Source organism: Aulonocara sp. 'chitande type north' Nkhata Bay, linkage group LG4 (assembly GCF_057382095.1).
Source record: "Aulonocara sp. 'chitande type north' Nkhata Bay isolate Kocher_YH1m ecotype deep benthic linkage group LG4, A_spYH_male_GT1.1, whole genome shotgun sequence".
NCBI classification, from domain to species: domain Eukaryota; kingdom Metazoa; phylum Chordata; class Actinopteri; order Cichliformes; family Cichlidae; genus Aulonocara; species Aulonocara sp. 'chitande type north' Nkhata Bay.
In genome coordinates, this window is record NC_141347.1 from 33364908 (window position 1) to 33380872 (window position 15965).

The 15965-nt window shown below is 41.1% G+C and overlaps 1 protein-coding gene across 3 annotated transcripts in view; it reads left to right on the forward strand.

Moving 5' to 3' along the window:
* Nucleotides 1-12678, forward strand: part of ppfia3 (PTPRF interacting protein alpha 3) — a 33296-nt gene extending 20618 nt beyond the window's left edge. For 2 of the 3 annotated variants that reach the window (XM_086290049.1, XM_086290050.1), the window contains exons 18-31: nucleotides 475-608; nucleotides 694-848; nucleotides 999-1098; nucleotides 1189-1270; nucleotides 1343-1543; nucleotides 3421-3486; nucleotides 3946-3972; nucleotides 4130-4305; nucleotides 4607-4704; nucleotides 6954-7129; nucleotides 8493-8561; nucleotides 8674-8836; nucleotides 9965-10026; nucleotides 10288-12678. In XM_086290049.1, the coding sequence (XP_086146175.1) occupies nucleotides 475-608; nucleotides 694-848; nucleotides 999-1098; nucleotides 1189-1270; nucleotides 1343-1543; nucleotides 3421-3486; nucleotides 3946-3972; nucleotides 4130-4305; nucleotides 4607-4704; nucleotides 6954-7129; nucleotides 8493-8561; nucleotides 8674-8836; nucleotides 9965-10017 (1500 nt within the window). In that variant the 3' untranslated portion in view covers nucleotides 10018-10026; nucleotides 10288-12678. Of the gene's footprint in view, nucleotides 1-474; nucleotides 609-693; nucleotides 849-998; nucleotides 1099-1188; nucleotides 1271-1342; nucleotides 1544-3420; nucleotides 3487-3676; nucleotides 3973-4129; nucleotides 4306-4606; nucleotides 4705-6953; nucleotides 7130-8492; nucleotides 8562-8673; nucleotides 8837-9964; nucleotides 10027-10287 lie in introns of those variants that run through there. The other variant, XM_086290051.1, reaches the window with a different exon arrangement.
* The last annotated feature ends 3287 nt before the right edge of the window (nucleotides 12679-15965 follow it).

Genomic DNA, 15965 nt, shown 5'->3' on the forward strand with positions numbered 1-15965 from the left:
TCTCTCACATTGTTGTGCATTAATGTTGCTTATTCTCAATATTGGTTTGCGTTCATTTAAGCACAGCGCTCTTAGGATACCACCACAGCATTTCATTCTGAGCTCCGGCTCGGTCTTTTCTGTTTTGGTGTAGATTCTTTTTGTGGATTTGCTGCTGTGCTTGGCGTCGTTGTTCTGTCGTGTGACTTAATTTGGGCCAAGCTTTAGCTGTCAAACAAATGGAGTCACATTTGACTTTAGAATCCAGCAAAAATGTAAGAAATCTGTTTCGGCCAGTCTCAGTCACAGTTGTGGCTTGGCAATATTAATAATGATGCTACAACAGGTAAAAAACATACTTAGAATATAGTAGCTAATATTTTTTTAATTTACAGACAAAACATTTAAGCAGAGCAGAGCTCACAACATCCATAAAATTATAATTTTTGTGTTTGCATCTACTGCAAATTATACAGTTTACATTTTATATTCCAGAACAGCAAAGATGATGACCGATCCCTCGCTCTTCTTGACTCTACACCTCCTCCCACTCCTCGTGCGCTGCGATTGGACAGGATGGCCCTCACCCATCCGGGAGCGATGCTCGATGACCCCAGAGAGTTTCGCAGGTAAGACGGCTGCGCATTCAAGCGTGATGCTTTCAATGTGTATTTGTTTTTCCAACTTTAGTTACTTTCTTTGTCTCTCCTTCAGTCTCTCGGCAGATGGCAGCAGCACCAACAGCAGCCAAGATTCACTCCACAAGGCCAGCAAGAAGAAAAGCATCAAGTCTTCCATCGGCCGGCTTTTTGGGAAGAAGGAAAAAGGAAGGATGGGCCAACCTGGACGGGATGGATCTGTTTCTCTTGGTAAACTGATAAAAGATAAGGGAGGGACTGACTGAGCATGAGTAATCCATGCTGTCAGCATTTACATCTAAACACTTTCGGTGAATTCGGAGCCAGAAAAGTGTTCTTATCTAGTTCTTGCAATCTTTGACATCACTGTATGTTTCCCAGCATCTACACCCTCTGAAGACCTGGCATCTGGAGACCCAATGGGAATGAATAAGACGGGAACTCTTGGTCCAGCAGATAAAGACCGCCGCAGCAAGAAGAAGTCAGTGAATTATATGCTGTGCGTTTCATATTTTGATCTTTTAATCGGACAGCACCAAATAAGAAATCTCTCTGTTAAATCTCTTATCAGGCATGAGCTGCTGGAAGAAGCATGTCGCCAAGGACTTCCTTTTGCATCTTGGGATGGACCTACTGTTGTGTCGTGGTTAGAGGTAGGTGATCATAGAACTGAGATCTAAATGAAACTTTCATCTTGATTTAATCCACTCCTTGCCTCCTTCTAGCTGTGGGTGGGAATGCCAGCTTGGTACGTCGCCGCATGCCGTGCCAACGTGAAGAGCGGCGCGATCATGGCCAACCTGTCCGACACGGAGATCCAGAGGGAGATCGGCATCAGCAACCCGCTGCACCGCCTCAAACTACGGCTGGCCATCCAGGAGATGGTGTCCCTCACCAGCCCGTCTGCCCCAGCCAGCACTCGCTCTGTGAGACTCTGAAACTGCACATACATTTAACAAGTCCATAGCCAAGGGGAGCACAAAATTATTAGCTATAAATTATAAAATGCTCTGGTACATAAAAAATGCATATCTACCTCATGGCATTATATGAAATAGTCACAAAAACCCAAGCCCTTTTTTCCATGCCGTCAGCACAGCTTTGAAACGGACGTATTTCATTTCAAAATATGTTTCATGTCTGCACCACATATGTTTACAGAGTAAGTACATCACCATGGTAACCAAGAAAACAGAGCTTCACGAAGCCGCAACTTTGCGCTTTAACCCAAACGGTGATCAAACATATTCGAGTGATGTTGGTCACCTAAATGTAACCAAACAATGAATGAACGTGTAAATGAAAAGCAAAAGAAATATACAGCAGGAACATGAACGGTAGTGTGAGAGGTGAAATTACTTATGCCTCCTGCTTCTCCCGAGAATTAGACTTTTTCGCCCAGCATGACGGATAAATAGATTGGATTTTGTTCATTTTTGCAGAACTTCCATAAAACTTGGTAATATCTACAGATGGGAGTCGTTTAGGCTGTGGGTTTTCGAATCCAGTTAGGTCCAATGGCTTATGAAACTGCAGATGTATGTGCCTAATATCTAGGATTATGAGTGGGTCATTGGAAAATGTTCGATCTTGTAGGGGGTCCCTGCTCCTAGAGGCTAAAGGGGGGGACCTCCAAAATTATAAGCCCTATTTTAAAACTCTCATTTACCTTAAAGAATGAATATTTTCTCATGATAAAAAGATCCCAGTCTAGACAGCTTCCCCCTAGAATTAAAGGTAAAGAAGCCTTTAATCGGAGCACACTAAGACCTTAAACGCCTTCATATGTCGATTTATGTATTCATTTGGGACGGATATCTATCTTTCTGCTGAGTATAGACTTTTTGCTCAGAGTAGCGCCTTGCCGCATCCATATTTAAAGTCTGAGGTAAATGTTGAGCCAGATGTTTGTTGTTTAGAGACTGGCACAAATTATCAGATTATAGTCTCTGTGAAGGCCACATAATTAGCGCCAAATGTCACAGTTGCTAGTCATAAAATTAAAATGTGACTTGGAATATATGATATTAATAAGGAATGATGTAATAGAAATAGCCTGTTGGGGCACATGACATGTAGGATGTAGGATTAGAAAGAGAAAGAAAGAAAACAGATGCAGATAAAAAATGAATGCTAACAAACATGAAGCCTATTCTACACGTGATAAATGTCCAAAATGATAAAGATATGAATGGAAATAGGCTCTGCTGGGAGTGACGGGGTTCACCTTTGTCATCTGGAAAACATTGGCAACAAAAACTTTGCCCTCTCCCTCGGCAACAAAGACAAACCAGATGTTGAAAAATGTAGTAAAAGTGCTGCACGCACATGCATTTGTGGCACTGTTTTTTCCTCCGCTTCCTCAAGCAAGATAAAGTGAAAAATAGCTGAAAGCCATCTTCTTTAAGGCATCTGCTTTGGAGCTTTTAACAAATGGCAGATTTTGGTTTTTCTTGGCTTTCCCTTTTCTGCATTTGGCTTCCTCTCTATTTACAGTAGAAATCGTATTAATGATACGGTGAAATGCGGAAGATGATCAATCGTGCAATTTTGCCCAACAGGCTGAGCAGATTCATTAGTTATCGGTTCACATAAGCCCATCGAACCTCTTGTTCGTGGAAATCACCATGGCAATGAGTCTTCTGTTGTGGTTGGCTGACATCTTTTGATGTGGCTGTTTTGGCATCGCGAAAATGTTCGAGTGTTGACTCATTGCTGTAGACAGGCAGTGAAGTGTGGTGTGTGTGCATTTTTTGTAATCTTTTATCTCACTGCTTCGCTTCTTTTGTTCACATAACTGCAGTCTACCAGTAACGTGTGGATGACCCACGCAGAGATGGAGTCTCTGAACGCCGCCACCAAGCCCCCGGTTAGTGCCCCAGCCGTCCTGTCTCTGTCTGACAAACTGCCCTTTTATGGTCATGGTTATTTTATTTTATTTATTTTGAATAATGTTGAGCGTCTCGTCCGGTCTGAATCACGTTGATGAGTCTCTCCCCTCCCTTCTCCTCTCTCTCCTTGTACTTCTTTTTTGTACTTCTGTCTCTCTGTGGGCCCAGGCCATAGTGTTGAGCATCTTCTTCTCTCCCTGTTGTTGCCGTTTCAGTGTGAACTGCTTCCAACTAATTACCCGTTCACTAACACACTGTTCCTCCCTTTTGTCCTCTTTTCCCGCTGCTGCTGTTGCTGCTTCCTCCTCTGCTGCTCCTTCACTATCTATCCATTCGTCCACCTTGCTCTTCACCTCCGCACCCCTCTCCCTCACCACCTCCACATCACTCTCTCTGGCTCTGTCTCTCTTCGTCTTCCTCTTCTCTTCTCTCTGCAGGAGCTGAAAGAGTTCAGCTGGGATCAGGTAAGGGATCAGCTGCGCCTTTTCGAAAAAAAGTTCGCGCAACATGCTGCGTATTTGTCACTCATTTCATCTCTAACAGCAGTGAGTCATTTGCAGCGCCATCAGATACGAGGCCGAGCGTGAATCAGTGTTGCTCATCTGTGGTTGTCCCCCCCAGATACTGGCCTATGGCGATATGAATCATGAGTGGGTGGGCAACGAGTGGCTGCCCAGCCTGGGCTTGCCGCAGTATCGGAGCTATTTCATGGAGTCCCTGGTGGATGCTCGCATGCTGGACCACCTGACCAAGAAAGAGCTGCGAGGACAGCTCAAGATGGTGGACAGCTTCCACAGGTAGAGCTCGGCTTCATAACTCATGCTCTTTTGTCACGTCTTGTGTTTACAAAACTCTTACTCTCCTACCTTTGTGTGCATGTGACAAGGGAATTTTGAAGGTGTTAAAAGACAATGGTTATGGCACTCTGACAGCTCAGTTGTGTGTCTCCAGGCCTTCTCTGAGTTCTCTTTTGAAGGAGTGAAAGGGTCAGAGGTGCTGGGTTGTTAATGCTTTCTGAGCACATGTGAGAGTGGAAACACGCCCTCCTCGGTTAACCTGCTTGAACCCCTGACCCTCTGGCTCTTTGCCCTCTCCCAGGGTCAGCTTGCATTACGGCATCATGTGCCTGAAGCGTCTAAATTACGATCGCAAGGAGCTGGAGAGGAGGAGAGAGGAGAGCGCCCACCATAACAAAGGTGACCCCTTGTTTCTCTGCCATTATCTCACCTTTCACGCCCCAGTGGAGGGATGGTATTGTACAGTTCTCCGAGCCAGTAGAAGCAGCTAATTCGTTTATTCATGTGGTGCTTTTGTGCTGTGTAAAGCATACCTTAGTGACTACTAACTGCAGGTTATTTGTTTTATTTGACTATTAATTTTATTGCATTTTTACCATCACCTTGTTGATCTGTTAGACCGCGGTTTTTATTGCCTGTGCTATTTCATGTGCCGTGCACAGCTCAAGTTTAAGAAGCAAAGCATTTTTTCTTGTGGAAAGGCAGAAATCCTGTGTGTTTCTGGAGCTCATCGTAACCAAACTGGACCAAGCACAAACTAATAACTAGCAGTCTTGGTTAAATACAGCTTCGAATAGAAACTCGCACTAATCTGGTGGTGTCGTAAACATTTAAACTTCTACCAAACATCAATAGAACATCAATCTTATCACAGCCGTAACAAGCTGATGTGAATACCATGAATACATCTTTTCACAGCCTCCTACATGCTGTCCCTGAGCAGAGAACAAGTCTGACTGGTACCATCTCCTGTTTGGCTTACGTGTCAGAAAAGGCCGCTTCCCACCTGGATTATCAAAGTGTAATTCGGAGTTTATGTGTGAACTTGAATCTTAGCTCCTTATACAGTTTTAAATAAACACGAGCCGCATGGCTCTACAAAGGCTGAAAATCACCTGCATCCGCTAATCGAATCTCTGGATTCAGATAAGTTTGTGATATTTTATTGAGACTAACGAGACCATACATGAAGCTCAATTTGATGTATTTGTAAAGTTATGATGCAAAATGCAATTGTGCCATGTCTTGCATGGGTAAAGAAGCTTTTCAAGCATTCTTTGATTCCCATCTTGATAACTTCGAAGCAGGGTCAAACCACACCTCTGCTAAAAACTGTTATGCATATCTGTGCAAAATCTTTTGAGTTGTTCTGATAAAGAACAAACCAACAACATAAAATGCAGTGGCAGAGGTAAAGATTCATACCTTATATTTATATTGATACTGATCAGTATATATTTTTAATTGTTGTTGTTTTTTTAATTCTAGTATTTGTTAACCCAGCAAAGAGCAAAACCCCACACAATTTACTGTCTGAAACAGAGAAATAGCAACAAGCACTGGTACCCTGGATATTTTATCTGTTTTAAATGTCATATCACCATGTTGTATAGGTGGCTGATCAGTTCAAGTTATAGCTTTCTTCTGTCTGAATTATTTTCTCAGATTTGGCTGCTTCACCCTGTTTCAGTGTGACATTATGTTTGTTTCTGACCTGCCATCAGTCTACACTGCCAGCACCCTTTTACCAAACTGCCTAACATCTCTGCGGACGGTTTCCAGACTAATAAGAATTTATCATCTGCATAAAGGAGTAATAAGATTATGTAATCTCCGTAAAATGATGCACTATTTGAGAAGCTAAAACATTTAGAAAACAGTTTTTAATGACTAAACCTTTCCATTCTTCACAAGTTTGGGGGTTTTAGAATTTTAGCAGGGAAAGCTGCTGTACTGCTTTTAACTTTTGTCAAATCTCTTTAAAGTAAGCAGATGTAAAAAAGGAAAGTCTTTACAAGTAAACTATAAAAATACTTTCTTGCATCAGCGCTGGCATGTAAAAAAAAAAAAAGTGAAACAAAAAAACCCTTAATAATGGTTATTTTCTTTGATTTCTCACGTTCCTGGGAATTCCTGTGTTTAGACCACCCATTGTTTTTCCCCCCTCCTCGTCATACCTAGAAGAGATTATAAGCCACAACCTTCTAGCTTGGCTGGATAATGATTACATAAATGTCAACACGTTCGGTCATTAAACAAACCCAAATCTCTCGCACTCCCACTGCTGCGCCTTGAAAAACACATGTTGTGCATTTACAGTCAGTTCATCTTGGCTTCTCCCCAGAGGAATCATGCAGATGAGGAAATTAGCGAATCTGGGTTTGTCTGATGATAGGCCTGACCTGTGTTGTCCATGTGCAGAAAATAAATCAGTTAGTCAAATGTTTCATTATTTCCTCTGATCGCTGACCCTTACAGAAGACGGTTAATAAATCTGAGCAGCCCTGCATGTGTTTATGTATCCAAATTAAACTAAAGGAGGTGACTTCAGTTTTAATAAAGATTTAAAAATAGTGTGCAGACAGCTTTCTGTTTGCAGATGAATGCCTCTCCTCCCTTCCTTTCACCTCCTCCCTTTCTCTTCCTAGATGTGATGGTATGGTCCAATGAGCGTGTGATGTGCTGGGTGCAGAGCATCGGTCTGAAGGAGTACGCCGACAACCTCCGGGAGAGCGGCGTCCACGGGGCTCTGCTGGCTTTAGACGACACATTTGACTACACTGACCTGGCCCTGCTGCTGCAGATCCCCAATCAGAACACACAGGTAGTGAATTCATTGTCGATGCACATCAAGAGAAATGTCTTTGCATCAAAGTCTGTTCCTACGTCCAAGACAATTTATCAGATATTTTGCACTTTAAGATCCCTATAAACTTTTTTAGATTTTGATAATTTGCCATTTTTAGACAGAACAAGTTTAGCCAGTTCTGTGGTATTTACCCTAACCCTAATCTGAGTTATACAACAGGCAGCACAGTGGCAGAATTGTTAACACTGTTGCATCACAGAAGGAAGATTCTGGGTCCAGCTGGGACTGTGTGGAATTTGTATATTCGCTCTGTGCCTGTGTGCTTTCCTTTCAGGTGTTTCAGGCTCTTCCTCCAGTCTAAAGGCATGTAATTTAGGCTAATTAGCCAAAAAGTTGGCCACTGTTAGAAATGGTTCACCGTATCTCTATGATGGGCAGGCGACCTGTCCATTGCGTACCCCACCTCTCACCCTATGACACCCAGTGTAGGCTCCAGGCCTGCTGTGACCCTGAAGTGTTTGTGATAATGGATGAATTTCTATTTATATGGCAACAAATTCCTAAAAACCAAGCAAAAATGCCTTTCCCCAGCTGTAATAGTGGGAACTACTGCAAAGGCAGTTTTGAGTACTTTGACTGGTGTTTATCTTTCTATCTGGAAGTCAGTGGACAGACGTAGTCAACACAATGATGTCACACATCTCCAAGATACAGTCCCAAAACATTTACAAGTTTGGAGTTGAGATCAAAATGAAAAAAAAAAGCTCAAGTTTGGGTGTGACCCATGTGGACCGAGTGTTCATTGAAAAAGTAGTGTTGACTGCTGAAGATGAGCCTGAATGCCAGCATGTTTATATATGTGTGTGAGTTGTGTCATCGCAAAACACAAGCCAAAGTACTCTAAACTGCGATTGTACGAGTCTGTAGGGCCACATTTTGCCATGATGACACACATTCAAAGCAATCCCAGTTATGCTATCGTACCTGTAGCAAAGGTTTTGGGTGTAGCTGTATCCAAAATTCCTCTTGCTATTGCAGAAATGTATGCAAAAAGGGCGTATGTAATTAGGTGCACCATTGCACACTTAGTTAAACATATATAAGAAAATTAGTAATATAATAACTGTCTTTAAAAAGATCTTCTCAGCCTCTCCGTCTCAAATAGAATTACGTCTGTTATGTCTAAAAATGTCTAAAATGACACGTCAGGAGTTAAGTGCAGAGGTTGTTCCTGTTGCACTGAAAATCGAATGAGAATCCACAGTATTGTTATAAAATAGGTATCATGTTCAAAGAATTAATGTATGCCAGCATAGCAGAGCAGCCCTGATCTGAAAATGCATCAATCTCCAAGCTCTCCATCACCTCTATCCTGCAGGCCAGACAGCTCCTGGAGCAAGAGTACAACTCCCTCATCTCCATGGGAACTGAGAGACGGCCCGATGAGGTGAGCATGCTAATATGTCTTTAAAAAAAGAAAACAAAATACCCATGAAGAATACAAAGGTTGTTTGCATGAGGATCCATCTTAAGGCTCACGACATGTGTCTCGCTGACAGGATGGGACTAAGACATTCACCCGCTCTCCCTCCTGGAGGAAGATGTTTAGGGAGAAAGACCTGCGGGGCGTGACCTCTGACTCTGCCGAGACCCTGCCTGCTAACTTCCGTGCCTCAGCCATCTCTACACCCTCCGTTACCCTGAGGAAGGTTCAGAGTGAAGGTGAGTATGACCCCGTGACCTCTGAAACATTTGCTCTCACCTCCGGATTCGTTCAGCTCTTTTCAGCCCTCGAGTCGCGTCACCATTTAGAGGACGAAACACTTAATGTTCTCATTTCCTGGCAGCCAATTACTGCAGTTTAGTCAAAGCTCCTGGAATCTCAGCGATTCACACAAGGTGATTTCTATTTGGAGGTTTATAGGAAGACGACAGGGAGACCAATCTCACTCCAGACTCAAATGTTTTACTCAAAATGCAATTTTCTTTTCAAAAACCTCACCAAACAGCTGGTAAATATGAAGATAAAAGTCAAAACAAAGCAGTGAGTGAAACAAACCACAGTTTAAAATAAGTATTATAAACATCAGTTAAAGGTTTACCGTAACCACTTCCAGGCAGTTGTTTACAAACCCAATTAGTAAGCATTATTAATTATCCATCATTGTTAACGATGTTAAACCAAAGCTCAATTTACTTTTATTAATGATGGTTATTATAAAGCACCAGATTCTTGCATTTGTAATCTCAGGGAACCACACATAGCAAGGTCATATCCTTACATTTAAACCTAATAAGTCCTCCTTGAGGTCTGGAGACCCTTCTTAAAACTTCCTTTTAACAGGAAGAAACATGAAGGGAGGGTGTCTGCCTTAAAAGGTCAGTGTGAGGGAAGAGCAGAGTGAGGACCTTATGAAGAGCATTTGAAAAACTGGGGCAAAACTTTGGTTGTAGTGGGGTAACAGTGCAAGGTCGGCCCAGGTGAAACGGTACCGTAGACCTCTTAATAAATGAGCCGTGTGTTTACATTTGTAATTCTTGGAAATGAGCCTTGAGCTGAAAGATTTTTCTGCAGCCAGAATACACCGGATGTTATATAAGATGCTGCTAATGCACAGGCGGCAGTTGGTTGTTTTCATGCTACTCTGCTATTAATTTGCCAGTGGAATTTTGTGTTGCCTTCAGTGGAGGAACTGGCAATAACAAGGAGCAGACGCTTCAAAGTACAGAGGAAGACTATTTTCCCTCATTCCTCCTCTTAATAGGAATGCCTCTGGAAGGTCAGTGCTGTTTAAAAGACTTTGCAGTTATAATAATAACCCCCCCTCTGTGTCTCGGTTTCCAACACAGCCAGCTCTGGTGCCCGGGGTGAATCTGCCTCAGTGAGGACGTACTCCTGTTGAGTGGCTGAGGTGAGAACCCTCCGACTTATTAATTAAACAGTCTGGTTTCATTCGTTTCATGACACAAACATTTCCTCTAAGCTTCAGAGATAGCTTGCACATGTGTCCAAACTCTCCCTTTTTTTTTGAAGTCTTTGTTTTATGTATTTGTTTGTTGCAGTTTGGGAATTTTAAAGTGCTTGGTTTGGTTGGTTGGTGGGGCTTTGAGCTGAGTTGAATTGAGGCCACAGAAGCAGTGACGTGGCAGTAATGTTGTTTCTCTCCCCCCAGGGCGCTGACAGGATTGTGACTAGAGGACCCTCTCGCTCATCCACGGAGAAAGAAGCAATGAATATAACCATTTAACTTTAAATAAATCTTTCAGTCTGACCATTCTGCAATAACAGAAGAAAAGAAATAAGGGGGAAATCAAGAATGTATGAATGTATTTGCGAAGACTGCGAAGGTTGAAACGGATACGCTGTTTTCTCCCTCTGTCTCTCACTACCTTCTCAACTCTTCCTCTCTCAGTGCCAAGGGTGCGAAAAGGACAACACCGGTGTCGGTTAGAGTCGGTGCCGTTGCGCTGTGTAGGTCTCTCCTTTCTTCATTCCTGTCCACGTAAAGTTAGCAGAGTTGGCAATATCAGGGCTCATTTTCCTACCTACAGAAAAAAATAACACTTGCTGCCATTTATTGTCTTACAGTTTGAAAACAAGTAAATGTGTCGCCTTACAACTTCTGCTCAACAACAGGTGTTTTATAACGAGGGCCGGTACAGAAAGTAACCTCACCGTAAAGTCTGGAGAGGACCGAGAGGGTGTTAAAACTGAGTGACGACTTGGAGGGGAAATGGCTAGGTGGACATAAACGTGTCATAAACTACACCGGTGTTCTCCTTTGTACTAAAGGGCTGGCTGGTGTCTAGTGTCAGCCATTGTGGCTCTTTGTTGGCTTCTATGGTCCTGTCAGGGGTTGGTTGCGGTGGTGTAGTAAAATCCGTCTGAATTCAGACCACCATTTAGCTCCGACCACATCAGAGGGACCCTCCTCACGGCTTGTCTATTGGGGCCTTGAAAGCCGATAAGCTGAGTAATCTCTTTTGAAGGGAGTCCATTATAGAGATCAAAGGCACAGAGTTGCATGGGACAGTGTGTAGCAAGGCCATAGAAGCATTGTGTTCATGATCTCATGATGTCAATGGCAGGAAGTCAATTAAGTTACCGCTGGTACCACTTTCTAAAAAAGATGTTAATAGGTTTTTATAAGTTTTGGCTTTATTGATGTTAAAAGGACACTCCAGTGATATTTGTTTTTTACTTTCAGTGGGGTTCCACTCAGACTGTGGAAACAGTTCCGCAACAGCATTGTGGTTTTGGTAGGAACCTTTTTAAAGTTTGGAAAAGAAGTGATACAATCTCTGCTTCAGTATGAGATTTACTTATTTTTAATATAATCTATAAGTGTGGAACAAAAGAAAGGAGCAAATGCAATCTGGGCACTTATCGGTCGGTCTGCTAATTTAGCATTTTGGGGCAACAGCAAGTTTTTATGTAGCCTACAGATATCTGGGCCAAGACTGTTTATCTGCATGCAGGCAAACCTGCTCAAATGTGATTAACAATGTAACTCTGAATGCAAATGGAAACCAGAAAGCTTCTTGTAGCAAAAATCTGGTCTCTACTCACTTACATACAGACATCCACTTATAGAGACTGGTGTAGAATCATTTTATACCTCGACCTAGTAGAGCCTCTGCTAGTGACAGCGTGTCAGAATATATAACAAACATTAGGGCCTCGTCTCAACAGAGCTGTAATGTTCGATAGCTACACGTACCTCTGATTGGTGGATGTAGACTGGGCAAATAAAATAGTTTCTACGTAGCACTCGATCTTTGTTGAGTTTTATCAATTTCAGCTATATTCAAGAGAAGCCACACATATCGACAGGCAATATCTCCAAAACTGAGCAACTCACACCCAAACATTCTGGACGGTGGAAAGCTTGATTTTTAGGTGAACGGTTCCTCTAACCAAATATAATCTTTCTAGTGACTGTAAGACTGAATTAAAAAGGAAAGGAGGGTTATTCTAGAGGCGAATATGCACCGGAAAAATCTATTTTTCAGGAACTTGCACCAAAAAGTTCACCTTTCACTTAATAATTCAGTATCTCATTAGTGTCCTGTACATTGTTATAAATATTAATGTTTTACATGGAAATAATGCCATTTATTAAAACCTCTAAGCCATTTCGAAACTATGTCTATCTAGAAAGTGGTACCTAAGTTTAGAGTATAAAGCCAGACTCCAACGCGAAATCCTCAGTCAGCGTCCACGGTGTCTTTACGAGGTTTGTGACTTGTAATCATCAGCTCAGGGTCTTGGGTAATCCTGATGATGGCAGAGGCAACAGAGAGACAAAACAGCAACTCAAAGGGAGAAAAGAAGAAGAAGAAAAAGAAGGATGGACAGAAGCCGGTCATTTTATTGCACACAGAAGCCATAACCGAAATTTAGAGCGCTTTCTGGGGGCGTGGGGGTGAGATCAGAGAGAGGCCGGATGAGGTCGGGGCGAGCCCGTGGAAGCCCAGGAAACAAAACCTTTAGCCTCTGTGTTTACGATGCATGTCAAACAAATGACAATGACCTAAAAACATTTTTTTGGTAGTGAAGATGATATGAGGTGTCGTTAAAAAATATATATCTGTATGATAAACCTACAGGGGTGGGAGCCTGGGGATCAATTTGTAAAATGTGTGTATTTTTTTCAGTTGTATTTTTTATTTTTTACAATAACTATTTATTTTCTTTAGGTATGTATTGGATAAATGTATGTACATGTTCTGTTCCTTCTTGACTTCATTTGAACTAGTTTTAAAAGTAAATATGAAACATTGAAAATGGTCATTCAAATACGCTACTGTATGTGTACATTTTGAGAACAAATTGTGCAATGATTTAACAGATTTCCATGATTAAAGTGATAGTAATACAAATTGAAAAAAAAATCATCTGGAAAATAAAGAAAAATAATGATGATGATGAAAATGGTGATGTAAAAGAAAAAAATAAATAAAGCGATCCAGGTGGATCTGCTGATCATCGCAAAGTTTTCCTGATTTTCTTTTATTCAGTGACTTCTATAGATAAAAATTTAAGATTTAAGAAGTTGTTTTGCTTCTTCTTTCAGAGTACAAGGAAAAGACATATTTAGTTTGTTTCACTTCACTTTGTAAATATCTTTTGCATACTTTGCAAACACCCAAGTACTAATAAGTAGTAGTAGTAGAAAATTTGCCAAACAAACTAGCAAAATAATTTAAACTAGCTGGACTTAACTGGGAGGTTTCAAAATGATTTCTTTTTTTTTTACCAACAAATGCAGTAAAACCTGAAGAATTTAAAGCTGGGCTACATTTAAAGTATGTTCTCTCATTTTTTGCTTGTACTCTCCACTTTAATTGCACGTACATCCACCAAACTTTTCACCGGTTTGCTGGTCGATAAAGTTTTTTACGTTTTTTTTTTTTTTTCAAATATTCTTCAAAGTCTGATTGAAAACTTTTAGTCCTTAAAATGTGATCAAATGAACTTTTTCTGACTGTCAACAGCATTTTCTGGTGTACACCCAGTGGATACTTTGTTAGGTATACTGCTCAATAACACATATATCTGCTAGCAACTCCATGCATTCAGTTATGTGGACATGGTCAAGACAACTAGCTGAATTAAAAGTGTTCTCTCACCCCTATTCACTCAATATATATTCATACACCATGCATTTAATTATGGGTTATTATTCATCTCTGGTTTTCTTCCACAGCATGTCTTTTGTCTCCCTCCCCTCCCTGAGCTTGGTTCTCCTGGAGGATTTTTCCTGTTAAATGGAAGTTTTTCCTTCCCATTGTCGCCAAAGTACTTCCTCTTAGGTGTCGTCTGATTGTTGAGGTTTTTCTGTCACATTGCAGGGTCTTTATCTTACAGCTTTTAGGCAACTGTTGTTGTGGTTTGGTGCTATATGAATAAAAGTGAATGGAATTGAAATGGGGAGTATCAGAATGGGGAAGAAGGGTGACTCTACTAGTTTGAGTATTTCAGAAACTGCTGATCTACTTGGATTTTCCAAGAGAGAAGATTTTTAAGGGAGTGGGAGTTCTCTGTGTGAAAACACCTTGTTGGAGTCAGAGGTCAGAGAACAATTGCAAGACTGCTTTGAGCTGATAGGAAGACAACAGTAAATCAAATAACCACTCATTACAATGAAGGTATGCAGAGAGGCATTTCTGAACGCCCAACACGTCAAACAGATGACCTAGAGCAGCAGAAGACCACACAGGGTGCCACTCTGTCAGCGCAGAATAGTAAACAGGCTCACCAAAACTGGACATCAGAGGACCAGAAAAACATTTGCAGGATCAGAATTTGGAGGCAACACTGTGAAAGAATGGATATATCCTACCTTGCATCACTGGTTCAGGCTGGAGGTTGGGCTCTAATGTTATGGGGGATATTTTCTTGGCAAGCTTTAGTCCACTAAGTACCAACTGAATGCCATTTAAACAGCACAGTCTGAGTATTATTACTGACCATGTCCATCCCTTTTGACCACAGCGTGCTCATGTTCTGATGGCTGTTTCCAGCAGGAAAAAGCACCACGTCACAAAACTCAAATCATCATCTCAAACTGGCCACTTAAACATGATAAGCTCACTGTACTCAGATGGCTTCCACAGCCTCCACATCTCTTCCAATAGAGCCCATTTGACATGTGATAGAAGAAGAGCAAGTGTGTGAGGCAATCAACACAGATCGAAATCTTTGATGAATGTTTCCAGCATCTTGTTGAATCTATGCCACATGGAGTTCAGGTAATCCTGAAGTCAAGCCGGGATCCAACCCAGTACTACCTAATAAAGTGAGTGATGAGTGTACAACTGGCGTTATCTGATGTTCAAATTTATTCTAGAAAAAAAATGCAAATTCAGGCATATTTCTATAGAAAATACTTCACCTGCATTATAACCATAAAATAGCAACAAAAAAAGGCTCCACCTCAATGTACGTAACTTTTTGGTGATATCACTTTCTTTCAATTTTAACAATCGCTGCTGTTTCCAAAAGAAACATTTTACAACACATATCTCTAAAAGGCGTGCTCTCACTCTGAGCCAGGAATCTACCTGAGTAGCACTTACATCCACCCAACATCACAGCTTTATATCTGTTTATATCTTAAAGGGCTTTTTAATAGAGCAGTTCATTAATGTGTCACTCAGAGCTTGATTTATAGAACGTCATTTGTTATAAAACAAAAACAAAAACGTGGTGAGGCTGACATTTTCCTGGCTGTTTACTGCATTATCTGAATGATGTAGTGATAAATAGATTTTTTTTAAACCCTCTCTAAAGACCTTTAACTGCAATGTGACAAGAAAATTAAACTTTATCCAGTATTTGGACTTCCATGAAAGCATGGATTATACAATTTGTGGATAGAAAATACATGTTTATTGTCTTTAAATAGTGTCAGTAAGTTTATTTGATTGGTTTGTGTTTTGTTGTTAGTGCGTAAATCCACTAATGTTTTTCGACACATTTGTCACCTTCATGGGGCATAAAAATGGACATTTTCTTGTCATATCTTCACAAATACATATGCAAATAAAATCAGAAAAAATGGGAGACACAGTTTAGATGTTCTCAGGAAACATAAACGTTATCCAGGTGTAGATATCCTAGTGTGTGTAGGGATTTGTGCATGTTGTGCACCTCAACCTTGGAGGTATGTAGTCTTGGCTTGCTCTTTTTCCTGAAGCAATTATTTTTAATCAACTACATGTATCTGGATTTATAGACAACTGAACACAGAATAGCCACAATTTTTGCTTGTAATGGATGATTTTTAAAATGAGGACTTTACAACTTTTAAGCATGTTTGGCACGTTTCCTCTTACCAGCAGATTT